General features: G+C 41.8%; 4 protein-coding genes across 16 annotated transcripts in view; 3 read left to right on the forward strand and 1 right to left on the reverse strand.

Moving 5' to 3' along the window:
• LOC100118247 (Down syndrome cell adhesion molecule-like protein Dscam2) overlaps positions 1 to 4,967 on the forward strand; it is a 79,787-nt gene extending 74,820 nt beyond the window's left edge. For 8 of the 12 annotated variants that reach the window (XM_031927443.2, XM_031927437.2, XM_031927440.2 and 5 more), the window contains exons 24-27: positions 526 to 680; positions 2,534 to 2,756; positions 3,555 to 3,645; positions 3,713 to 4,967. In XM_031927443.2, the coding sequence (XP_031783303.1) occupies positions 526 to 680; positions 2,534 to 2,756; positions 3,555 to 3,645; positions 3,713 to 4,025 (782 nt within the window). In that variant the 3' untranslated portion in view covers positions 4,026 to 4,967. The remainder of the gene's footprint in view (positions 1 to 525; positions 681 to 2,533; positions 2,757 to 3,554; positions 3,646 to 3,712) is intronic. The other 4 variants (XM_031927445.2, XM_032598224.1, XM_032598222.1 and 1 more) reach the window with 3 other exon arrangements.
• A 649-nt stretch (positions 4,968 to 5,616) lies between these two features.
• On the reverse strand, positions 5,617 to 25,916 carry LOC100118289 (battenin). 2 transcript variants are annotated; one of them, XM_031927460.2, is made up of 9 exons: positions 20,311 to 20,596; positions 20,065 to 20,177; positions 14,618 to 14,848; positions 11,099 to 11,253; positions 8,543 to 8,701; positions 7,570 to 7,909; positions 7,091 to 7,240; positions 6,870 to 7,010; positions 5,624 to 6,500 (listed from the first exon to the last, which is right to left on the reverse strand). In XM_031927460.2, exons 2-9 carry the CDS (start codon positions 20,083 to 20,085, stop codon positions 6,360 to 6,362), a joined length of 1,338 nt encoding a protein of 445 aa, XP_031783320.1. In that variant the 5' UTR covers positions 20,086 to 20,177; positions 20,311 to 20,596; the 3' UTR covers positions 5,624 to 6,359. The 2 variants fall into 2 exon arrangements, with proteins under 2 accessions (XP_031783319.1, XP_031783320.1); XM_031927459.2 differs by lacking the exons at positions 20,065 to 20,177; positions 20,311 to 20,596 and adding an exon at positions 25,599 to 25,916 and having other exon boundaries at positions 5,617 to 6,500.
• On the forward strand, positions 20,622 to 22,116 carry LOC100678315. The gene is made up of 4 exons (XM_003426278.5): positions 20,622 to 21,222; positions 21,293 to 21,458; positions 21,529 to 21,732; positions 21,815 to 22,116. Exons 1-4 carry the CDS (start codon positions 21,042 to 21,044, stop codon positions 22,008 to 22,010), a joined length of 747 nt encoding a protein of 248 aa, XP_003426326.1. The 5' UTR covers positions 20,622 to 21,041; the 3' UTR covers positions 22,011 to 22,116.
• On the forward strand, positions 22,366 to 25,199 carry LOC100118365 (putative neutral sphingomyelinase). The gene is made up of 6 exons (XM_001602299.6): positions 22,366 to 22,607; positions 22,818 to 22,991; positions 23,071 to 23,254; positions 23,337 to 23,663; positions 23,743 to 23,848; positions 23,927 to 25,199. Exons 1-6 carry the CDS (start codon positions 22,564 to 22,566, stop codon positions 24,304 to 24,306), a joined length of 1,215 nt encoding a protein of 404 aa, XP_001602349.1. The 5' UTR covers positions 22,366 to 22,563; the 3' UTR covers positions 24,307 to 25,199.
• Positions 25,917 to 26,023: the final 107 nt, after the last annotated feature.

The following is a 26,023-nucleotide window of genomic DNA, read 5'->3' on the forward strand; positions in this document are numbered from 1 at the left end:
CATAAAACAAAGTTTATATTATTCCAACAAAGTCGCGCCGGAAAATGCATCGCGAGGCGGTAAAAGATTATTTTTCCTGACGAAGATTTATGGCGTTTTAATCCTCTCTCTCTCTCTCTCTCTCTCTCTCTCTCTCTCTCTCTCTCTCTCTCTCTCTCTCTCGCCGAAACTTTCTCACCGCAGCAGCGGAATATGACACTTGGGAACTGGCGCGCTGCTCTCCAGCGCGCGCGCGAACATCCTGCAAGTTAGAAGTGTCGCGTTTTAAGGCAAACGAGACGTTATGGGAGCCGCGGGTGAAGACTATTCCCAAACGCGTTTTCCATCACCGCGTTATGCTTTGACTATTTGAATCGAGCCGAGAAGCGCGAGTCTCAGCGGAAAATTCAATAATAAATTACATTAAGAATCATCAAAAGCGCCTCGCCATCATCGATCGCAGCTCATCACCATCACACCCCGCACGTCGAGCATCAGCCTAAACAAACCTCCGCACGGCCCGTCGTGCTCTCTTACCTTTTTCAGAGTACTCCGAGGACATCTACCCTTACGCTACGTTCCAGCTGAAGGAGAGCGTGCCCGCGGGCGGCGACAGCCGCTGCGACTCGGCTGCACCCCTCCAGACCTTCGTCTACCACGACCCAAGGCTTACCGCAGCTGACACACTCCAGCTGAGAGAGGTAACGTTCTGGATATCAGAGCCGATCGTCCCGCGAGATAAGGAAAAAAGCGACGCGATCTATCGGCGCCGCTGCGACAGCTGATGGCGAGGCCGTGATCTCTCTTGCCGACAAAGAGGACGCATGCTCTCGTTTACCTACTCTCCTCTACACTATATACTTAAACAACTCGCTGCTCTCTGGATTATTGTTTATTTTTGTGTTTGCTTTTTCTTCTGGGTGGACTGTGACAACTTGGGGGGAGAGTCGCTTTGACGGAGATGGATTTTTAAGAAGACTGAGATTTTACGTGGAACATTCTTGACGATTGAAAAAAAAAACCCGGACGATCCGAGTCACAGCGATTCTTCGCCTCCTTAGCAGCTGAAATCACAGATGTATTTCATTTCCGCAGTCGGCATGGTTATCATACCCGGTATATATTCGCACATGTGTCACGCACAGCGCAAGCTTCGTCATGCCTTGAAATAAAAAGGAAAAGAAAAAAAGCATACCTAATCAACGCGAAACACTCGCTCTTTGATATAAAAGCGCCGATCCGACGCGCCGTTTCATCGGAAGCTAAAGACCAAAGCGCAAGAAAAAGCGCTTTAGGGCGAGTCTAAAAAAATTCAGAAGCATAAATCTCCGACTCTCGAGAGCAGCACGTATATTCATTTGCGCAGAAAGCGTATATATCTCGATAAATCACTTCCACGCGTACACGCAGCCGCATATAAATGTATAAGTACACATACACACAGACGTATATACTCACTCTGGTCCCGACGCTCAGCCCCGCAAAAAATAATGTAGATTCACGCGCGCAAAGCGATTCTCGCCGCGATTCGAGAATAATCCATTCGAAGAGGTATATACACACGAAACTCCGACTCTCTTTCTTTCTTTCTTCTTCTCTCTCTCTCTCTCTCTCTCTCTCTCTCTCTCTCTCTCTCTCTCTTTCTCTATCTGTCTCTTTCTCTGACTCCTCGGTCGCTGCGACTGCTGGTCCGCTCCATTAACTTCGGTTCTCTTTCTCTCTCTCTCTCTCGCTCGCAGTACAGCAAAGTTGCGCCGTTTGTTTTTTGTGTATCGCAAACCCTCCTCGGCGAAATTAATTGTACATACGTATACTTCCCGGGGAAGATATCTTGTGTATTCTCCGGAAGCGCACGATTTCCGTCTCGCCATGTATCATCAATTTGCGAATTAGAGTATAATGACTGACAATAACTCGTTGTATCAATTGGATTTTTCAATGCTTTTACAGTTTGAGTTTTGTCGTGTATCGATGCTTAAATTTTGTTTTACACACGTATATTCATACGCAGCTTTGTTATACGATTTTTAGATTGTTACATTTTGGAAAAGTATTTATACATTATAGCTAAAGTTTCGCTGCAGCAGTTATAACTGAATGTGTTGCGTTATTGATTATGTTATTCTTTTGCACTGAGAAATTGTGAAATGTATATATTTTTACTTGCATATTATCGAATCGAACTTGTCTCCTTATTATATGTTTTGTGTAACAACGTATACCGTAATAAGTTGTTACAATGAAAAATCTAATTGACGAAAAGTAGCGAATGATATTTTCTTAGCGGGGGTGGGTGTCAGAATTTCGAACGATCATTCGATAATATTCTCGCGCGATCACGCAAGAGATCCTCGCAAACGAGGAATGATCATTCGGAATGTCGATAGCTATTAGCTCGGGGGTCTCCATCAACAGAAAACAAACAGATCTATCAATTACGAGCAATCAGTGTCCCAGAAGTAAAAAAAAAGAAGAAAAAAATAAGAGAGTGAGGAAGTCAAAATTATGAGACCAGAAAAAGAAAAACAAAAAAAAAATCTCCGTCTGATTGCAGTCGGATTGCAACCGGTACGCTAAGGTGCGCGGGGGCCGCTCGTCCTCTGCGCCGTTGCATAAAGCAGCGCACAAGACGAGTCAGGGCAAGTCCGAGTCGGAGGAGTACGACACCCTGGGCTCGGACAGCGACACGGAAGTCGGGACCAGCAGCCGAACCGAGTCTTCCAATCACCTCGTCGATTCCCATCACTCGGCCTCTGCGGCCGATGCGCGCGTTCACAGTACGCAATTCACTCTTACGTTTTTTCTCTTTCTACCCCCTTCTTCTCTCTCTCTCTCTCTCTCTCTCTCTCTCTCTCTCTCTCTCTCTCTCTCTCTCTCTCTCTCTCTCTCTCTTTTATATAGACTGCTTTTATAAACTTGTTGAAACGTGTATATATGTCCCTCTCTCTCTCGTTCTCTGAAAAATATCTCCTGATCGCGGTGCGCGCGCGCAGATCCAAGTTCCGAGTCAAGTGGACGAGAGCAAATAAATTGACCCATATCGTACGATTTACTTCGAAATGAGCTGGCTCATTTTTTGAACGACTTGTCACGCGAGGCTAAATTGCTTTCTCGTATTGGCTCTGATTTATGCGCGTGCTCGTTCGCGTGAGTACTTAATCGCGAAATATCGCTCAATCGGAACTTCGATCGCAGCTGTATGTATATTCCATTTTGGTTGATCGAGTTGTGTATTTCATTTTTTTTTTTTTTGTCTTAGTTCATAGCGTCATTTCACACCCCCCTTTCTATGATGTGTAATGCAGAGCGCTTATATGAGTGAGGATGATTTAACGATTGGCTGTCATCCGATCTGATCACCAGCTCTGTGCTTCCATTCGCGAAAATCGATGCAGGACTTGTGCGCTTGTGTAGAATGAATGAATATGTTCAGCGTCGATTGAACGAACGATCGCTGTTGCAATATAGAGTCTCCTCACTATACAGTAGTTATCCCATGTATCGTATATACTTTGAAAGCAGAAGCGAGCATCGAGGTGTCAACGATAATTCATAATTGCCGTGTGTTTTTGCAGACTTCTTGTACCATGGACCAGAATCTAGCACGTCTACAGAACCCTCACCGATTTTTGAGAGAAAATCGTTTCCTGGAAGGGGAAGACCCAAGTGAGTCGATCTTTATTTACGTTATTTATATACATGCGTAACGCTAACTTTTGAATTTGCCGCGCAGGATGCTACAGCTGGCGCGTTATACCGGCGAGGAGGCCAGGTCAAACCAGCTCGTCGGTGGGTCAGCAACAGCATCATCCGGGCCCGGGCACCAGCAACACGGGGGGCCTGGCCATCCCAAGCACCAGTCGGGCCCTCTCGTCCCGGAGCGTGACGGACCAGGCCACAACATGTTCGTCCCCAAGCTGGATCCACCCTCGGGGTTCTCCGACGCGCTTGAATTGACCGACCCAGAGTACAACGAGCAGCAGCAGCAGCAGCACGTCGACCGCGCCGGCCAAAGGAACCTTCGCGACTTTGTCATCGCGGTGTAAATAAAACAAAAAATATAATAATAATAATAATAATACAATTCATCGTTATACCAAAGACAAGAGCCAAACAAGAATACACACACGAGATATGATGTATGCGATAAACAAACGAAACTTCAATGCTACTACTGCCCAAACAACCATACCCCCCGTACACACTCATCTACTCCTGCGCGCGCGCCTGGATAATCGTCGTTTACACACGTTATAGAGGAGCGTATTCTAAACGGTATACACAAAACGAACAAGAGAAAAAAAAAGAAAAAAAAAATAAAACACACGTAGCGAGTATGTGCGATTATGTGAGATGCGAGTGTATGTGCTGTATATTGGAGGAACTGATTATATTACGATACGAGAGAGAAAGAATTGTACGATGTTTAAGTAGATCTGGTCACTCCTATTGAACGCTAGAGCTGCGCTTCGTTTCGTCGGCGATGATTCGATACTTCGATATACTCTTATCGTGTGTACACTTTATTCGACACTATTGCGTTGTACCTTACTCTTCCATATAGTGCTAATATATACATATGCGACGGGACGAGCGATAAACGAAGGATGATCTTTCTCGCGTGATGAGAGTTTCGTGGGACTGGCCATATCTCGATTATATATAAGTGAACAAAGAAGTGAAGCAAGTTATTGATCTCGTTAGGCAAAGATAAAGAAGAAGAGAGGAAGAAAGAAAGAGTGGCGAGAGAAAGAGATGCGACGCAGGCCATGATCGTACGATCTTCAAGGTCTTGGATATAATTAAATGAATACGCGCCAAGTTGTCCTGTTGATATCGTATACTTTATAATATACATATTATATGATGGAAAAAAAGTGATTGTTCACCAATGAGACTCGTACTCTTGCGTTTTCAAACGATTTTAAAGATTGTTTATATTCTATTTACTTTGTAAAATATACAAGACTTATTCAAATTTGGAAAAACACGTGCCTCCTCATTTACACCCTGGTGTGGGAAGTGGGATAGTCAGAAAATTAGGCGTCGAGTAACAAAATTTTCATCTTTATTTCATACGAAGCTTTTTTTATAATAAAAAGAGACAAAAATACACTCAAATATAATATATATATATATATATATATATCATCCGCATTATGCGATTCATTTATATAAATTATCATATCTACGCACTAGTATCTACAATCTAATCTAGGTCTATAGTTGATTCGTTCGCGACACCGAACATCCGTTCGCGCCAGCGAAACGCGCGTCTATAATACAATCAATCGTATACTGATAAATATTCTCGGAACTTGCACCTTGTAGGGACAGCACTGCGGGGCTGCCGTGCACAGCACATCAGTTGTCTCCCAACAATCACGGCAACATTCGGATGCGTATTGTATACGTATTGCAGCCTGCCGGATAGACCGTTACGCACTTAAACTGTCCTACAAAAAAAGATGCTATCTTTAAGTAGCGTCGCAGTGATTTCTTTTACGTTTTCTTTTTTCTTTAAGTATTGTATACCGAGAACCATCGACATTCCATCCCGTCGCTTTTCTTGTTGTCCGCAGTTTCGTTCATGCACATCGCAGTAACTGTACATCAAGAAAACAATACTGTTTTCAACGCGATCGCTTTTAATTCTCGTAATACTTTGGTTGTTGGTTTTTTTTTTTTATCTAAATCAATTTTCACGACACTATTCTTCTATACAAGCACCGTCTAGCTGCACGGATTTCGAGCCGATAAATCTTGTGTACGCTGTATACGGAAAATTCATCACAATGGTCCCGTTATTGTATATTCCTCTCCGCGTCCGCAGACACCGCAACGATAGTCTCTTTTTCGCAAGGCTCGCTCGGACACGCGTACACATATAAAAAATACGCCCATCTTCATACACCCACTAACTAGTTTACAACAAAAAAAAAAAATATCGGCAATCTCAGGAAAAAAAATTTGCAACGATAGTTCCAAACTATATATACTCACTCGTGCGAGCACAGCACTTAATGTATAAAGCGCAAACTCGCTGTATCTTACTAATCTTCAAACACGCAGAGAAAACTCGTCGACGTAACAAAATACTCTATTTTGTCGCTATCTAACAAAGCGTCTCTCGCTTACACATTCGCAACGCGTCCGTCCATACTTTTTTCCTGCTCTATACCTATACTATCTAACTATATAAAAGTTACAAAGACTAAGCTGGCATATATAGAAACATCGGCACGACAAAGTATTTAGTTTTGTTTTTGTACAACGGAATAGGTAATGCGTGTGTGGACCAGTACAATCTGATGAGGAGCGTCTCGGCGCAGCCTCGTGTGTCTTCGCTATGTACAGAAGTTGAGGATACTCGCGGCTCTTCAGCTGCCAAGTCGCGTGGGTGAAGGCAGCTTGCAGATCGCGTTGTGCACAGGCATCGAGGCCCAGCCGGCCAATGCTATTCCGATGGAATCCGCCATCGAGGCGATACCCATCGAAACTTCTCGCTGCTCCCATGGCACCTGAAATCAGATTTAAAAACGATTCTCTCGTTACGAACTTTTGCGTTAAAAACCAGCCGGATTTAGCATGACAATAGAGCCTATTGATTAGTCGAACAATGGATTGTCAGAGGCGCGGAGTTACGACAATGAAGAGAATTGTTTGCGCTATGAATAGGTAAAAGATTTTTTAATCCGATACGACGCTTCATAAATTACTTCGAGCGAAATTGTTTTTCATTATATAAAAAGTCGAGAATACGTCGACATTGAAATTGCTAATTCAGGTGTGAAAATGTAAATATCAACAGTATTCTTATCGCCAGCTTGTGCAAGCTCGTACTTTCCTGGAGATAAAGCGCTCGTGCGCGACGAAAATGAAAATCTCACCTCTTTCGACATCCTGTAGAACGTGTTCACGTAGGCAGCTCCTCCCAGCAGACCCTCCCAGAGGACCAGAGCAAATACGATCCAGATGTTGGGGATGTACCAGTAGACCGCCTCGAACGTCAGCAAGACGACGTTCGCCAGCTGCAAGTGGGAAATTTCTCATATTAGCATGATGTACATTTCGAGTACATTTCGAGGAAAGTAAGGCTGCTGATCGTTACCTGTAGAACGGACATGAGCCAGATTTTATTGATGGAGATGAAGTTGACCGACGATCGGGACAAGAAGACGCCGATCTGGTAGTCCGTCTGGAGCCAACGGTATTGATCGGCGTGTCCGATGAACGTGTTGTCAAATTGAATCAATTCGTACTGAAAGCAGAAAGGGAGATTCTAAATACATGCCGATTTTTTCTTCTTCAATGAAGACGATCGAGTGATCTAATTACGAAAGTATTTTATTTTTTCATCAAATATACATGCACATGCTTGCGTGAGCTCTCAAGAATGTCAAATCTCCGCAAACAAGCTTTCTAACGCCGCATAATCTCTTTAAAATCTTATCGCTCAGACAATTAGCGACTTTATTCTCGCGCAAGAGAAGATTTCTCAATCCGGTTTCAGCGTAAAATTTCTCGATCATCCGCCATAATCAACCGAGTTGCAACCGACGTGACAACGATAACACGATATATACTCACCAGTCCCTGGTTGATGAAGTACTCGAACAGATAGACCAGCCCCAGAGGAATCATGTACTTCATCAGTCCCGGCACGAGTTTCAGCTTCTCTCCCACGCTCATCTTCGGCGCCTCGATTATCTGCTCCTGACTTCCGATTCCACCGCTCTCAACGACCAGAGCGATGTTCGGCTCGGGATGAGTCATTATCAGCCAGAAAGTCAACGCCTGAACAATCGGCACGACCAGCATCAACAGGAGAGAATCGGCTGCTGTGAAGAAGTAGCGAAGTCCCATGTAACTCGCGGCACCGATTACACCAGCGCCGCCGGTTCCTGACGACCATGTCGATATGACGTTTCTGTGGAGAGAGACAAAAATGTATGTGTCAATTTTACGATAAGGAAGCCGCGCGCGGTCGACTTGTGCAAAGGTCGACGCGCCCGCAACGTTGTAGTTTTCTCCGTGCGGTAGGCGACGGTTTGTTTTCGTTTTCGTATTCCGCTGAAGTTTTGTAAATGCTGATGACGGCGTGTCCGATGATTTTTTTTTTTTTTTCGAGAGAGAGGCTTCGGATTTCTAGAATCTGATGCTATATACGAGTGTCATTAAATGGAATGAAGTACATCGATTCGCCTTATTCGATCGCAAGGTCGGCTTTTTATCAAACTGGAAAAGAATAAACTTGGGTTTCACTTGACACAGATCCGGATAAGAGAAAAATTTTTTCCCTTTCGCGACGATTGCACTGGCGACGGCAAATGATCGTCGTAAAAAATATCAACAATACCTTTTGTGTTATAACCCGACGAGCTATCAAAGCGACGCTCACATTGCGCAATTCGCTTGACGAGAGCAACGAGGAAATAATATAACGCTTGTTCTATCGATTGTCGAATCACACATCGCGATTGTTTACCTAAATAAACGACCGATGCATCGCTCTATAAGGCTAAATTCAAAGTACTAAGAAAAACAAAAAACACAGACTTACTTGGTATACCGATGGCTGTAGCTGAGCAGCGTCACTTCTCCAAGTCCCGACGAGAGCGACGTGACGACGACTCCGGTGATGGCAAGCCACCGAGTATTGCTCAACGAGACAAGCAGGAATCCAGCTGCCGAGAAGACGACGCACGAGCCCATTCGCATGCTGGAAAAAAAGCGAAATTCGGACCTGCTTTAGTTCGACCCTTGTGGTAGGTCGACTCGCGCGAGGGTATTGGCTTTTTTAGAGGTAAAGATAGAGAGAAAAGAAAGTTTTTGTTAATTTTCCTGGGGTTTGTTAAGAGCGTTCCTGTGTGTATTTTTTTTTTTTTTTTTTTTTTTTAATTCGGATAGCGGATTGGCCGTGATAATCAATTTTCTCAGGTATACAGATCGATTAAATAGTTTGGAAAAGACTGCGGATGGACGATAAGCTTATCGCGTCTCACTATCGACTCGAAAGAACATATGGCCACTTTCGAATCGTCAGATAATGGTCGTCAGGTATTTACGAATGCGTGTATGCCAATCTCGCTCTACGTGAGAAAAAAAAAATTCCCTTGACGCGATAACAAAAAAAAAAGAAGTTATAGGAGCACTCTTAAAAATCCACACACGTTAATGTTATATATATATATATATATATATATATCAAGAACTTTGTGTGTCTAATATGCAAAAAGAGAGAGAAGTATAAATTATAAACAAAAGAGTAAAACTAGGTAAATTAGAGAAGATTAAATAGATATAGAAAAAGAATATAGGTATATACCTCGCGACGCGACGCGCACATCGCCTCGTCGCTATACACTCAATCGGCTCTTTTCGCACAATTGAAAAGAGCTTTAGCATATACTTATTGCCACGTGCTGCGCTCAACGTGAACGTTAATCACGCATGTCACATCGCTCTGGTCTTAATATTTTTTTTTAACACAATGCACAATTGCTGCATATACACGTATATCTCTCTCTCTATATATATATATATACACCAGCTGGGCTTGGATTAAATTTTTTCAGACCTTTGCAGCAGTGAACGCACAATCGTGTCGCACGAGGCTATAGCACACTTTTTCAATTCACGGGCCATCATCGCACGCTTCTCTGAAGCACAATGATATACATGAAAATGATACACATGGATTATAATGATTACTACCCTCGGCGTTTCTCGGAGTGAGGTATACCCTTCTTTAACGAAGAGTACGATAGATTTTATGGATTATATTCTCGGAGTTGATTTTCGTTCGTATTGAGAGAGAAAGAGAGAGGTACTGTGTTGGAGAAACAAAGAGGGGTGAAACGGTCTAAGTTTTGACCGATTGTCCGTTTCTGTATTCCAGCTGACCAGTAAAAACTGCCAAAATCATAAATATTAGCAGAAGAAAATCGTTCATCAGTCGATCAAGCGAAACACGCGTGTTTTTACTGTTCAGCTGCGGCGATGATCTTAGTAGAGAAATGTTTCAATTTTTACACACTGAAAAACGTAATAGGTATAAAAACCACTAAAGCTTCATCCGAATAAAAGTTTCTCTCGTTTTTCAGCGTGAATAAACATTGCAAATCAAAACGCACAATACACTGCCCACTTCTCAGAACGTATAATTTTAGTGCCAGAAATAAAAGAAAAACCGTAAAATCAACTCCAAGCGCAAAGAAGCACAATGAGCTTGATGCGTATTACATAGCCACTCCAAGAAACCGAGAGCGTCTAGTTTACATTAACTCTTACATGGACATGTGGATGTATCCTGCATAGACGCGTCAAACAATAACGATTGCTGCAGTTGCCTGCGCTTGAAGAAGAAAAAAGTACATCTTTTTCATAATAATGTACACATACAAATAAAATGATCATCATCAGACTAGTAGTAGTAGTAGTAGTAATAGTAGTATTAGTACAAATCGGCGTCTCTCTCATCTCCGCGCGTATTTTTGCAAAACCGAGCTATTGATCAATAAACGTTCGGTGATAATCTATTAATAATAATCCAGAGCAGCAGTGCCTTGCTAAGCCGTTCGGTATTTTCGTTTATCGACTATAATCGCATATGTATATACATGCGTATTTCCCGAACGAGTTTTCCGATGATAATTCATAAAGTCGCGTTCATTGTTTACAGCTCACATATATCCATGTGTCTCGCCTACGAGCTTATCGAGAGATGAACGTCCTAAATATCCTATCTCGCATCTCGAGCGACGAGCTCGGAGTCGTATATAATATCTAATCGTAATCTCTGTATACGTACACGAGCGAATTAGTTGCGATAATGCAATTACATGTTTGCTGTTTGCCAATAACTCGGAGGAGGGATTACGAAAAATCCGAGTTAATAATATTTTTCGTTTCTCTCGCACTGATGCTATCTGGATTATTACGTGTACTCGCATCTTTTTGCGATAACTACACGCAATTTTTTCAGTTTTTTTCAGTTCTGTGCAACGCAACGAACTCATCGTATACAAGCTTATTCCGTAAAAATCAGAGAATTGACCTTTTACAGCATACATATCAGAGTGAAAAAAAAAAAAAAAAAAGAGATGAGTCTACTCACTGCACGAAATACGGCAGAAACGGAGCGGTGAGCTTGATCGCCACGCTCGGCAGAATATCCGCCAGAAGTATGGCCCCCGTCGACAAGGTATTGCAGTTCCTGACACCCGTTGCGTTCGTCGTTGCGTTGTTGCTTACCACCTCTTCGGCGTCGTGCTGAAAAAAAAAAAAAAATAAAGAAAAAATCACCCTCCTATTATTTTCCATATCCATAGACGTATAAATGAAAAGCACGTGCTGCTGCTGGACGTCACGTGTATTTTCGATATCTATCGATGCGCGCGCATATATATTCGGCCTCGATTCGCTAACGAACACAGACAACTGTTCTCGTCGACCTCCCTGAGGCGGGCTTAAACTACTGTAATTTCAAAGTTTATCTCTGCCGTTATCTCTAACTCGTGCGCGACAATTGAATCGAGCGTTTTTTCACAATCAGCCGATTACTCATACAACTTTATATTTACGTCGCGCGAAAAATAAACGCCGAGACAGTGGAAAAGTCATCTTCTTGAATCATATGCGGTCTCTAAGAATAAAACCGTATTACGGACACGCGAGATAATCGCTGCAAGCGAGCGTATACGGAAAAAAAAAAGGAAAGAGACGACGATGAACGAGCTGGATGAAAGCTTAGCTGCGATAATTCCGCGTCGCAGCTTATCGCCACGTCGGCTCTCCAATACACATACGTAAATAGCGTAATAATCACTCTTTATCGAGCGTCCGGAATATTACAGCGAGCGATGGTTTCTTTTATTATTTTCCGACGAGTACAGCGCTTGCACTAAATTCCCGCGGCCGAGATCATTCGCTCATACGAATAAATCATCCGCAGATTTCCAATACTTAGCATACAATGCCTCGCGCGCGTCATTTTTACTCCTCCTTAAATACGCTGGAAAATTTGACTCGGCGCTCTCGTCCATAAATAAATCCGAACGCCGGCGCTTCCTCGTGTGTATTCGCTGCGCGCGCGCGCGCGATTGTAAATTTCGTGTAAGCGATTTTCCTCGAGTCTACAATACGACGTTCGCGGCCTTGCGACAAAGAGTCTACGTGCTCTCCTTCTGCATCTTGTAATCGGAGAATTCACGTATGACACGTATGGCGCGACGCGAGATTGAATGATTCAATTTTGCGTGCGGATGAATTGCGTACATTCTTATCGAAGATAAAGTTCATTTCGACGCTTCTTTTTTCTCCCAATGAATCGGGCTATAAACGCGCTAAATTTCCCATTGAAATCCAAGCCAAGATCTTGTCAGGTTCAAGGGTGCTTCGATCACGACGTTGAAATCGTCACAAAGCTCCTTCCGGTCCATTATACCTCGTCGCACGTGTACTCTCCGCTGCTCATTAGAAGGCGCGTGTATATATAACTCGATCTTCTTCCTGCTTAGCCATTAACGCGCTTACACATTATACGTATCCGTGCAGCGTAGACAATTGACAAATTGGAGGCCGTCACCTTCGCGAGAGCGATAGGAGGTCGCGGCGAGATATAGAGAGAGAGAGAGAGAGAGAGACGGAGCTTTAAAGCTCTCTCGAGGATGATGTGCAGTTAAGGAATTTAGCGAAACTGTATGCATCAGATGATCTCATCAGAGTTCGATTACAAGCCCACTACAGTAGGTATAAGCCGACGTCGTTATTAAAATCGTGCTTCCATTGCTACGCACAAAATAATAACGCGCCGATGTCAACGACCATCCTCGACATTGAATAACGCGACGCGACTCGATTACAAACTCGCCGCGCGGCGGCCCACTTCATCGCGATTTTCGCTTTTGGATGTGAGGTCGCGCCGTCACGAACGACCTTATCATCACCGGCTGCCGAACCAGCTCCGATTCGCATCTTGGTTATAATCTCGGAAATCGCACTCGTTTAACGCGGTATATCCGATTGTTTATCTTTACGTAAGCTCCAGTTTACATGCACAAGTCGTGCCTCTTTACGTAAAGAAATTTAATTGAGCAATAAACTTTCGACTGCGGCGCTCTTGCCTGACATGCGCCAACGAGTCGTAATTTCAATGACAATAACCGATCTTGACACTCCTCGCACCTGTATACCTATATATACTTTATGTATAAACTCGCTATATGCATGACACACACACTAGTCTCTCGCGGCGAGAAAATCACCGCCTCGCAGCCGAGTCAGGCAATTACCGCGCGGCGCGGCGCATATTATCATCCAAACTCGCGCGGAATGCTCGGAATGAAAATTGCCGCGCAGCGCAGGAATTCCGCCCGGGAAATCTCGACGAAGAAGACGTTACTAGACAATACGCGGTTGACAGGTTGCGGCTTTTATGTGCGAGTGAGTCGGCCTTGAACGGATCGTAATCGCGCCGAATGCAAATGGCGTAATCGCACACAAGGCACAAAAGGAGAGTGAAAACGTGCCTCATATTCGACAGCCCTGAATATCTCTTTCCTGCGCGATTTATATGCGACTTGTGGAGCGCGGAAGTCTATATATATATATATATACGCGACTTCGGAGAAGTTTCAGCGAGGATGTTGACGATGATGTATGGGCTGTATAGGACAGGTATTTTTCACGCGTGTTAATAACGACGTAATTACATTCCTATACGAGCTGCAGACCGATCGGATTAGATAAATCGCTGTCGGTTTTTTTTTTTTTTTTTTATTAATTGGGCGAAACGCGATTTTTCGGATCTATCGGAGATCGGAAAATTCGAATAGCCGCAGATGTTCGCGAAAACGAGTGGTTGTGCAAAATAAAGGCTCGTCTGTGTGTTATCGAGTTATCGACGCGAAAATAAGACGCGTTACCGTAGCGCGTAATTAAATTACCGCGACGGCACGAGTATATTCTGACTTTTTTAAATCGAGCCTTTCATGCGAATTCCTCCTCGATTCGAGACGTAATTAAATACACACGTGTCTTTACGGACACGGCCAGATAAGATTCTCCCAGAAACGAAGCGTTTTTTTCCGAACTCGTTCTCTCGCTCAAAGTGTATAATTATAATAAAGATTAAGCTCGATCATCTCGTTGCAAAATTCAACGGCTCACGCATAGAGAAGAGTAATTTACTGGCCAATCGATCGATCGAGCGTTAATTAGTTGCATCACCGACAGACAGACGTACACGGTAATGAATAATAAAGTCGATGAACTTTCTCAGTATGCACACATACACACACGGTGTAGCGAGAGAATGAAATGAGTCGCAAGTAGTTCGACGCGCGCGAGTCGATAAATCCGAATCCATTGACGTGTGCGCGCGAGAACGTAAGCGTGTTACGATTAAAACCGATATAGTTTGTCGCGCTATGGCTTTAATATACGGTATTTACTCCTCGTTAACCGTATGCCCACACTTACATCGCGATGATCGACGCTTTACAGACTTTAGTCGCGACGATAACGCGCTGGCAAATAGCGAGCTTATAATTGGCGAAAAACTTTATCACAACCGCGCGCGTCCATAACGATAATATAACGATAACGACTCCAGACGAAAACAAGTCTCTCTCACCTCGTGAAGAATATCGTGAGCAGCGCTGAGCATAACGACGTATCCGTAGTTATTGCACAGGCCGAGTATCCAGAAAGCCAAGAGATTTCTCCATCCCGTCGTCGCTTCGCTGTCGAGGTCCACCCTGAAGTTGTTCTTCGACGTGGCCACGGCCTCCATCTGCTTCTTCTTGCTCGACGACATCGCGTTCCTCGGTAACGAGCCCAGCAGCTGTAGCCTGCGCTCCCTTTCCTGCTTTCCCGTTCAAAATTCAACCCCCGCCGGAACAACAAACGCACTTTACTTTAGTCTCCTCTCGACAACGCGCTATTTACAATAGAGAATGAGAGAAAGATAGAGAGAGAGAAGGGACGTGTTACTGTGTCACTGTGCCGCGCGCGACTGGATAACCGCGCGCTTCGTCTGTCTACCGATAATGCGTCTCGCTGCGAGTGTCTAAGTATAACAGAAACAAGTCAGGAGAGAGAGAGAGTAGCGCAGCCGAACATATCCGCGGAGTGTCTACGACACGCGAGTTCCGCGCCGGCTCCTTTTATATCGCCGCCGGCTTTTTTTTTATTCCGCGTTAGGAGTAGAGATACTCCCCCTCCTCGGCACGATCGCTCGCTCCGTCTACACTTGTATTCGAGCGAGTTGTTTTACGCGCGAGGCCGGATTTTCGAGAGATTATTTTTTTTTTTTTTTTTTTTTTTTTCAATACAGGCTTATTACGCAGCTACGGGAGGACGCGATAGGAGGAAGTTGTAAAGTAGAGGTTGCCGATTCGCCAGGTGTTTTTTCTTTTTTTTTTTTTTTTTCAGGACACCTGCGCGAGTCTCTTTGTCAGCAGTCTGCGCAAGCTCTCGCGTAAAAAAGTAGATCGGAAGCTTTATTCAAAACGACGATCGAGATATATCCTTTTGAAACTCGTGGTAAAACCAGCCTTGCGTTTTCCAACTCGAGCCGCGTCAACGAACCTATAAATTGAAGCGCGCGAGACGTTCCGTCGATCAGTCCAATAATAAAACCGATGGAAAATTAAACGATCGCCGATGGCGATATAGCACTGTGTGCTTCGAGCTCGCGGGGGGGGGGGATTTTCTCGAAGCTTCGGCTAAGACGACGGTAAATATAGAAGCTCGTGGGTGGATAGTACGATATGATCGTTACGTGTAAAAATACTCCCTGCAACAGGTAGGTATACAGTGTGCTTCTGCAAGAATTTGGTGCGTCTTTTTCTTTTTCACTCGAAACTCAATGGTATCAAATGGTAGTAACATCGCACAAAGTGCCGCGAGCAATTCTTCCCCCTTCGAGCAAAGCCGAAGGAAAACAAAAACAGATCGTCCGCACCTCGCATCTCGGATTCGCCCTGCATATGTCAACGCGCAAAATCCGACAATCGGCGCGCTCGGAAATAGCGTCGACGGCTGCAAAAACAATGATTCTCGTTTCGCAACCCGATCCGAGATCCTTGACTGTCGCACCGCCGACTGGATGAGCTTCCAGCAAGTTCGACGAGCCTCCTACACTTACGTCGAGAGAAAGAAGAAGAAGATGATGATGCGGTGAGGATGACGTAGTCGCCGAGGAATTTCCTTCCGTTCGTTTGTGCGCGAATTTCCCAAGTGTTCAAGCGAGCTTTTCCGTTCGATCTGTACGTGTGAGAAAAGCGCTGACGTATGAGCGTAGATGGCTTATCAGAAATAAAACGGTGTGTATAGTTGCAAAATTTTTATCGCTCGATCGCAGCGTCAAAACATCTGCGCGGACGCAAGCTCGTCTTGATCAATACTATGCAATTGCGTAAATTAACGAAGCGAAACAACACCGGAAGCTGCTCTCGGGGTCCATAAAAGAAAAAAAAAAATATACATACGCATCGTCGTGTTGGGTACATCAACCTCGCGACAAAAAAGAAGAAGCGACGCGCTTAATCCAGCCCATCACGCGGATCCATTTGCGCGTGACGCCAGCGTGAAAGACACTCGCACACGCGCGCAAGCACTCCGCGGGGGACGTCGAGAAAGAGAAAAAAAGTAGCGAACAGAGGCGCCCTTGAATGAAGCTTTTTATCTCACGGTCCGCGTATAATCATATACTATCACTTTCGGTCGATACTCCCAATTGTACGAGTGTATCTGTACGGAAGAATCTCCAGCGAAGCAGCCCGAAAGCTCCGCAAGCTCTGAGAGAGAGAGAGAGAGAGAGAGCGCTCGTGTTCGTGAAAAGAGAGAGAGAGAGAGAGAGAGAGAGCGCGCGTGCGCGCAGGGCCAAAGTCCAGACAAAGAGATAAGTAGAAGCGCAATTGTCGGCGCTACATTGAAAAGCAGCGGCAACACGTGCTCCCGGCCAGTGACGCCTGGGGTCCCGATTCGAAAATCGGTGCCGCGCGCGGGGCTGATTATTCCATCCTAAAGCCAACGACGCTTCTAAAAATAGCCGACACGAGGGACGACTCTTATCGCTTGGTTTCTTTTTTCTCCATATGTGCAGCGCGATGACGATGGCTATATGTGACAAGGAGCGATTGCGCCTGATGAGCTTTAATGTTTGTATCGCGTTATATATTACGGTGGAGAGGATGTGAGATATTTCGGGCATTTTAATCGAGAGACGAGAATAGCCCGCGCACAAATTTGCGTCGGATGTGGCAATCGCTGTATACTTCTACGTAATATGGATGCGCGTGAAATGTCAATAGAATCGCGAACGCGAACAACAATGCATCATTCATCCTTTTTATCGTGAATCCGTTTTGAAAATTTTTCCGGTCTGCGGCTCTAGATTTCCAAGGTATCCCCGCGTAACACGCGTACCAGTATATAGCTATCAATGGGAGTTTATTAGTCGCGAGATTTAATGCCGCAACGATTGAAATTCAGACGTCATAATGGCAAACAACAAAGCGAAAAAGGATCTTCGAGATCAGTCGAAGTTTCATCTCTAGGCGTGAGTATAATACAGTCGTCGCTTCGTTGTTATCACGAAACCGGATTGCGAAACGCGCGTCTTCCCATAGGAAAATTTCCTCTGCGCGTATACGGAGCAGTGAGTACAAGTGGCGTCATTGGCACAGTTTGCGCACGCGAGAAAGAGAGAGAGAGAGAGAGAGAATGAGACGCAACGAGGGCGCGATTTCAGGCCGACTGTGGCCATCAGGTGGACGGGCAATCGAGTTTATCTCTGTGTGTGGCGAGACGGTTATGCATCGAGTTTTTTTCCGCCGGTGTATTATTGGATCGATCGCGAAAACAAACGATATACTTTTATTTTCAGTCCATAATTATGTTACACCAAAACTTGCAGCGGCATAAATTTGACAAAAAAAAAAAAAAGGGAAAGAGAGATAAAGTGTCGCCAGAGAAGCGAAGAAAAAAACATCAGAGGCGCCAGTCGAGGGGCTCGATCTTTAGACGTATTAAAGGTCAAGCTCGATTGCGGCCGAGAAAAAAACCAGCCGATAAGATACGCCCGAGCATTATTACACACCGCGTGCGCTTTGTTATTGCAATGGAAAAATAGTAGCGGATTCGGCGACTCGGGGAATTTTCGAAAAACTTATATACATAAACGAACGCTGAAGTGTGTGTGTGTTTCTGTTATCGCAAACTAATGGTAGTCGTGTTGCGTTATAAAGCACCGGCTCCGAGGTATTTAAATTTATTGTAATTTTTTTACGAGAGTATAGACGGAGCCGCTGCCGATATACATGATTTTTGAATCGTCGCAGAGTCGATGAAAATGTATGCGATACGGTAAAAAGCACCGAGTTAATTACGATTGCAACTGGGGTAAATTAAAAAAAAAAAAAAGAGATATTATAATATACAAGCGTTACAAAAACTACGAAATCAAACATATCTGCGCATGCAAAAATGTAAGACAGCAGAGATCTGTACATATATACAGGAAAAATAATAAGACTCGAGATCGGGAATGTTTAACGAGAGAGTCGCTCGTCGATACATTATAGTGGTAAATCGAAATTAACTGTCTTGGCTGGTATTTTAGCACTGATTGTGATAAGCGTTACGTAAGGTCGCAATTATGAAACTGTGCAAGAGATTTCAATTTGACGTCGTTATTGTATTCTGTGTAGGAAATTATTTCGCTATTTCATAACGTTTGTAAAAATGATAATACGACGAGATAAACGCTGACATTTCATTTTGTTTTTTTATTTTTGATTTTGAAATCTTGAATATAGTATAAATAATCTAGCCTCTGGAGCATGTGTATAAAAAGTTTGTTTCTTTGTGAAAAATGCTAATTTCCGCTAGGAATGTTAAGTAAATTTAAATTAAATTGCTGCTCTTTGTTTCCTTCTTAAGAACTAGTCTTGTAAAAAAGTATACATAGACTCTTTTGTATATGTGTGTGTATCTTTTGATTGGAAAATCATTTTAAACTAAAGCTCTTCGTGAAAATGCGTATCGGACTGCCGAGGCTCTTCCTTTGGAACAAGCTGCACTAGTTCAACTGTGAATATGACCGTAGAGTTTGGAGGTATTTTTGGTAAGGCTCCAAAAGATCCGTATGCTAAGTCTGGAGGTATTACTAGTTTTCTCTTCTCCCCTACGCACATTCTAAAATTAATCATAAAGGACATCAATGAAGCTGGACAAATTAATGAAAGAAATCATAATATTAGCTTTTAATTTTAAAATACTCCGAGTAAATAAACAGATATGAAACCATCGTCAAGCTTTCAAATAGACTTGCCTTGATCTCCTGTTTATGTTCTTTAACTTTAATATAAAATCCAAGATCTATATAACTTTTCTAGAATTTCTTGTATCGAAATTGATGTGCTATTTCTGTTGACAATATGCTGCTAGTCATTCATGTCAGGCACAATTGACCTAACAGTCATTTAATAAAGTTACAAATAAGAAAAGGCATTAAGTGGAAGTTACATTCACTTTATTCCAATTGATCTACTATCATGTCGAAGTCAAATCAATCTTTCAGAAAAAAATGTAATGCATAAAATATGAAAAGTTAAAAATTAATTATTCATTTTGCAGTGAGAGCAATTCAAGGGCATAAAACAAAAAATATTTCAATTATTAAAAAAAAAATAAAAACAAGATCTGTCTCAATTCTTTGCTAAAAATACTAAAACATTAGCCTTGAAGGTTCATTGAACCATTGATTTTCTGACTGAAGACCTGCATACGTAATCTTAGAAGCTTCTGGCATAAGAGACTTTTCTTTTTACCAAATCACTTCTACTCTGCATGAAATTTAAATCAGAACTTTGCAGACATGAATAATTGAATAGATCAAATGCTTAAATATTCTCGGTACAAAGCTGGTAATCATAAGCTCAAAGCACAACAGAAAAATAGCTGCTGGACATCAATAACTTTCGACTGGCAATATAAGCATTAAAAAATAAAAAGACATTGCGACAAGTACTATAATAACAACAATTATAGCGTAGAAATAAAAATCATATTAACCCCATTAATCCTTGCTCCCATCCTTTAATCACTTGACCGTATCCCAAAGTTACAAGAAACGAATCCTCGTAATTGGAGCTCTTGTCGAACTCGGTTCCGTCCTCCAAAGTACCCTATAGAATAGAAACGTTAATTGGCGAGTGGAGTCTCATCGCGCGCATAATAAACTCACACGCAGAAAAGCGTCCATCATTGATATATAGCGAGCAAATTCGAACTACACAGTTATAATTCAGGTCAACCTACCACGTAATTAACGAACAGGGTGTCACCCCTTTTGGACTTAAGGGTGCAGTTATCGACGCGCTTCTTGATGCCAATCTGGAGTTTTCTCTTGGGTGCAGAACTGCCGGCCAGCGATGTCAGCAGCGTAAGCGCGAGGCAAACTGAAATCCTCATAGCTGTACTGACATTTTTTCACTGAATTATTTTACTTCCGACAGTGTTGCAGAGAAGACGCGCGAGTCGGCCGGGGGGTCAAGCCGACGACGTAACATAACCTAGTTAGCGCGTACCTATTTGAAGAAAAAAATTGACACAATCTCGCTCGCTCGCTCGCTCGCCGTCGAGTGGTGGCCATCTGTTGGAGCGTGATGTCCTTACACGGTGTGAACTGAAAAAGATCGATCGCCCGATCGGTAATGCAGTGCAGCTTCTCGAGTAGCGTGGCGTGGCTTGGCTTGTCAGTTGTGATGCTGCGTTGTTACAGTTGTTGTGCATCGAACACATGAGTTTGGCGGAGAAATCGGAGCGACAATAAACGTTTGTTTACTCTTTTCAACGGAGTCGTTTTTTGTATAATTAACGAAGGGAGCAGTTTCGTTATGAATCCAATTGAACGTCGTTCGAAATGAATTATGAGAAGAAATTGCAAAGAGTCTGCAAGTGATTTGTGAGGTTATAGAAATATACACAAAACAAAGTGTTTTCTACACGTTATAGTTAATAATCAATTGTTGACTGTAAAACTTATCAAAATGGAGATCAAACACTTAAATAGGGCAGTAGACGAATTAAAAGAGGCAATAGCCAATTTTCCTGTTGGAGCAACTACTTTGGATGATTTTAAACCAACCGATGAAAAGATCATTGATATAAGAAAATCTCTCACAGCATTAAACGCCAGAAGACTGACTTTACATGCAATAATTGACTCAGGTAAACAAAAAAAACCAAAACTGAGTTAATGTTAGGATGGCATGTATGTAATTCAATTTTTGCTCAATAGGAATTTCATCAAATGAACCACAAGGTGATTTGATAAAATCTTTTGAAAAGTTAAATGAAAGTAGTACGAATTATTTGATAAACTCTAAAACGTTGAAACTGTGCTATCAGAGTAGAGCAATTCAAGATATCGTTTACAAAGGTGCAGGAACGCCAGAAATTCAAGAGTAAGTTTTTTACAGTCATCCACGATCTGTCAAAATTATGCTATAAATTAACAACCTATTATTATTACAGAAAGGTCAAAGCCTGTCTTAATAAATTATTCATGGTAAATGATAAAATGACAGCAAAGAATGAAAAAAGGAAAGAATTAGTAAAAAAGCAGTATCAGTTGAAGAAAGAATTCCATCATGCTATCTACCATCACCAAGAAGTTTTACAAGAGAAAGAAGCCAGGAAAAATCAGCATCTGCAGGAAACCAATCCAGATATAGTCCAGTAAGATATTGCAAGAAAACGATTTTTTTTAATATTAGCATTTATCTCCTACTTATCTCATTAATTTTTTTTTTTTTTTCAGATTAAAAGAGAAAATAAATCGATCAATTGCAAAAATTTACACAATGAAGAAGCTTATAACTAATCTCATTGCTGCAATGTCTGAACACTTGCAAGATAATGAAGAGCTCATTGATATGCTCAGTAAGCACAAAGAGGTCATCAATCTCGAGACTATTATAGAATTAACTCAAAAACAGAGTTCTGGAAATAGCTGATAGTTGCATAAATTGTACAAATTTCAACTACTTATATCAATTATTTTTGTATCTTTTTTACACAATTTTCAATTGTAATATATGCCGCCTATACATTCTACTTTAAACAAATTTGTTTGCTTTCAAAATCCTTTCCCATTTTCCCACAGCAATCAAAGTGCATGTTTTATCTGCTTCCTATTGAAACCGTTATTCTACTGTACAATAGATGTGAAATTTTCCTATTGATAATCAAATTACACTGGCGCTATCGGTTTTACCGATTAGAACACTCTTATTGTCGTATACGAACGTTATTAGCTTTCAAATACCTATCGCCTACTCCCTCCCACTCGGCCGTATCCACGGCCAATTGCATGAGTTGCTACAACACTGGCGCTGCGGATAAAGCAAAGACGGCTCCATTATCGTCCAACTGACATTCGAAATACACGCGATGTATAGAGAGTGCACAAGTGGCAGCTCTTCGTGATGTGATCGTGGGTGTTTTCTGTAACTAAGTAGTACAAAGTTTTGTTTTAGTCATTAGTTTTTACTAGAAAAAGTAGATAAAATGTCGGAGGAGTTAACGCTGAACGTCCTGACCCTCAACTGCTGGTGAGTTGACGCGAGGTTATGTGAAATTGATTATATACTGTCTTGTCACATGTTAATGTTTATTGTTTTGCAAATTATCGTCAATAATGTTGATAGTAGTATTCTGAATAAAACAGAATAGTTTTTTATGTGAATTTTAGAGACAACTATTAAAGTACTATGCAATGTATCTCTTGCAGATGTTATCTTCATAAATATTTTTAATTTTAGGGGAATTCCATATGTATCCAAAAATCGAGTGAATCGAATGAATGCAATTGCTGATAAGCTTATGAGTGAAGATTACGACATTGTTTGTCTTCAAGAAGTATGGTCTATTGATGATTTTCGACTAATCAGAGCGAAAACTCAAGATAAATTACCATACTCACACTATTTTTTTAGGTATTTAAAAAATATGGCTGTTATTGTATTTATTGACTCTTTAATATTATTCATTGAAACTCCTATCATTTTCCTTCAGTGGAGTGGTTGGATCTGGCATTTGTATATTTTCCCGATATTGTATCGGAGATGTAATGTTCCATAAATGGACTTTAAATGGCTATGTACATAAAATTCACCATGGAGATTGGTTTGGAGGCAAAGGAGTTGGGCTGTGTAGAATACAGGCTCAAAATGTACATATCAACGTTTATGTAGCTCATGTATGTATATATATACATATATTTTTGAATAATCAGTTATTTCAGGAAAAATAAATTTATATAAATGAATATATATTTGCAGTTACATGCTGAATACTGCAGAGAAAACGATGAATACAATGCCCATCGAGTCATGCAGGCCTTTGATACAGCACAATTCATTAGAATGACAAGAGGTGGGGCAGATGCTGTGATATTAGGTGGTGATCTTAATACGGAGCCACAAGATTTAGCTTTTCGAATAATTTGTGGAATAGCTGAATTATCAGATGCTTGCTCAAAAGATGCTAATAGTCTTGGGACCAGTGAATGTGCCAAAAATAGCTATACCGATTTAAGAGTGGCTAGAAAAATACCCCAGGGCAAGCGGATTGATCATATATTGTACTTGGGATCAAAAAGATATAAGGTATGTTGAATAGGAATAAATAAATCAACTTGTTTGCTATTTAGACAAGCATTTTAATAATAATAATATATTTTCATAGGTTGATGTAAGCGAGTTTTCTCACCCATTCCCAACAAGAGTACCAGACAAGACTTTTAGTTATTCTGATCATGAGGCTGTCATGGCATCTTTTAAATTCACGAAAGGTAAATTTTTTAATTGTTATTGAATGAACTAAAGTCTATTGAATCAATTAAACTTATTAAATGAAATATTTCATGCAGGTTATCACAATGCAAATACTAGTAACGACATCAAAGAACACCTAAAAGAAGCAATCAACGTCTGCGAAGCAGCTCTACGTAACGTTCGAAGACAACGTCTATGGTACTTGATAGCAAGTTTGATTCTGATAATCCCCTTAGTATGGTCTATGGGTCTGGATTATCTGATGACCAATTTTGAAAGCAGTATTGGTTTCAATTTACTGAGGCTCTTTATTACCTCTGTACTATGTTATACTTTGTTCATGAGTACTATATGGAATAGTCTTGAAAAAAATGCTTTGAAAGCAGGCTGCATGGCTATGGAACTTCACCTCTTGAAATTACTTAGGAAGAGCCAAAATGAGTGCCTCATGTCCAACATAAACGGGCAAAGGTAACATTACGTATGGATAAAAGAAACTTCAAAGTAATACGTTCAATGAGCACGGGAGATTCCAAACCTGTTTTCACGGTCTAAATACGACGACAAGGAAAATTTAATTTTAAATAATTTTTTGGTGCTGCTCAAGCGATGCTTTAAACTAATGAAGTTCAATTTTACATGTGATAGGCGTGGCAAAATTTTCAATTTTGAACTGCATTGCTAAAAGTGTAATAACGAGTGAGTAATAACTGCATTCCCTCCTTTAGAAAAATGTTTAAGAAAACATTGGCTGGTCCTGACGAATCGATAAGTATAAACATGATTGGTCAATGGTGACGCTGCGGCAAATTTACAACTAAAAAAAAAACTTAGAATGATTGGTTATAAAATCGGCGCCGATAGTTACAGCCAAATTAGTTAGACAGATTGAAACAAAAATTAGGTAATTAACATCGCAATGATATTCGAATGATTTCAGCTTGTATTTTAAACCTGAAAATCGTAAATACAGAATATTCGGAGCGTGCGCATGGATCTTGCTAGTTTTATAAGTCAATGAAAGATTTTTCGAGAAAATCCTAGAAATCATTTATTATGGGAACTCTTCCGCGTTCCCAAAGTTAGCCTAAAGTTTTTTAGCGTATTCTTTAAATACTTCGAGATTTATTTCCGTTTCATATATAGATTGCGAATCGACGCTTTATTATACAAAGCGAAATTGCGTTTCGCAGTTTTTGAAACTTCTGATCATTGAGCTTAGTTATTATACGGCATATTGTATTATGCTCGTTTTTAATGTATTTTATCCGTACGAATTCTACTTGTGTTCAAACGATACGTATATTATAGTGTATTCAATTGTAAAAATGATACTTTCCGTTAATAAATTTATTATATTATTGTTAATTCCGCTCGTTCGACAACTTTCCTCATAAACGAAATGGTTGTATACAAAACAAACAAAGCGTTCAACGAAAATAATATAGCAGTAGGCTATTAACCGTCGCATTAAATAATGATCAATGGGCGCGCATTAGGTGTCCCTGTAGAACCTTTGAATTAACCAATTACGCAGCTGCAGCGCCAACAGAGGAGAGACAATTAACGGGCCTAGACAGTATTTACCCTGGCGTCTAATTATCGCGTTACAGCGTTGAGCCGTGTATGAACAATAACACGCACTTGTCGCGTTAAGAGCTTTCGTGCCATGTTACACTCCATGGCAAACAAAGATATCAGCGAAGTAAAGAAAAAAAAAAAAACAACGAGAAAATTTAATTAATCCAATTCGCAAAATCGTCATACCTCTTCGTTCGTGTCGTCGAGTAATAGTTCCGGACAGGCCTCGTCCTCGCGCACGTACATCGCGGAGCCTTGACCTCGTTCAAGTTCACCGGCACTATAGGCTGCGCGAAGGCCAAGGGCAAGTAGTCGCGACTAATACCGGCTTCCGCGCGCTTTGTGTGCGACGACTCGACGGCCGTGATCGGAATATGTTCGCGAAAATGAGTTCGTTGCTTCGTTGAGATTTTTACACAAAGTCGACTTGTATGCGGTATATCGGCTGTGCTGTATTGTAACTATAAGAACTGAATTTTTTATTTTCTGTTCATGCGACGCGCGGATGAGAAATTTTCTAGGCAAGTCGAACGCTGCTGAGTTTGTATATTGATTTTGACGCGGCGAACTGGTAAATACGCGGAATCGGTATGGGTCGAACTAGTACATAG

Source organism: Nasonia vitripennis, chromosome 3 (genome assembly GCF_009193385.2).
Source record: "Nasonia vitripennis strain AsymCx chromosome 3, Nvit_psr_1.1, whole genome shotgun sequence".
NCBI classification, from domain to species: domain Eukaryota; kingdom Metazoa; phylum Arthropoda; class Insecta; order Hymenoptera; family Pteromalidae; genus Nasonia; species Nasonia vitripennis.

Excerpts from the sequence above, each read along its gene's own strand:
- LOC100118365 (XM_001602299.6), top strand. The coding sequence starts at position 22,564 with ATGTCGGAGGAGTTAACGCTGAACGTCCTGACCCTCAACTGCTG. Across the intron at positions 22,992-23,070 it reads TACTCACACTATTTTTTTAG|TGGAGTGGTTGGATCTGGCA; the intron begins GTATTTAAAAAA and ends ATTTTCCTTCAG. Across the intron at positions 23,849-23,926 it reads ATCTTTTAAATTCACGAAAG|GTTATCACAATGCAAATACT; the intron begins GTAAATTTTTTA and ends TATTTCATGCAG.
- LOC100118289 (XM_031927459.2), bottom strand. The coding sequence starts at position 25,658 with ATGTACGTGCGCGAGGACGAGGCCTGTCCGGAACTATTACTCGACGAC. Across the intron at positions 7,910-8,542 it reads TACAGCCATCGGTATACCAA|AAACGTCATATCGACATGGT; the intron begins GTAAGTCTGTGT and ends CTCTCTCCACAG. Across the intron at positions 7,011-7,090 it reads GGCTCATGTCCGTTCTACAG|CTGGCGAACGTCGTCTTGCT; the intron begins GTAACGATCAGC and ends TCCCACTTGCAG.
- LOC100678315 (XM_003426278.5), top strand. The coding sequence starts at position 21,042 with ATGGAGATCAAACACTTAAATAGGGCAGTAGACGAATTAAAAGAGGCA. Across the intron at positions 21,223-21,292 it reads ACATGCAATAATTGACTCAG|GAATTTCATCAAATGAACCA; the intron begins GTAAACAAAAAA and ends TTTGCTCAATAG. Across the intron at positions 21,733-21,814 it reads ACCAATCCAGATATAGTCCA|ATTAAAAGAGAAAATAAATC; the intron begins GTAAGATATTGC and ends TTTTTTTTTCAG.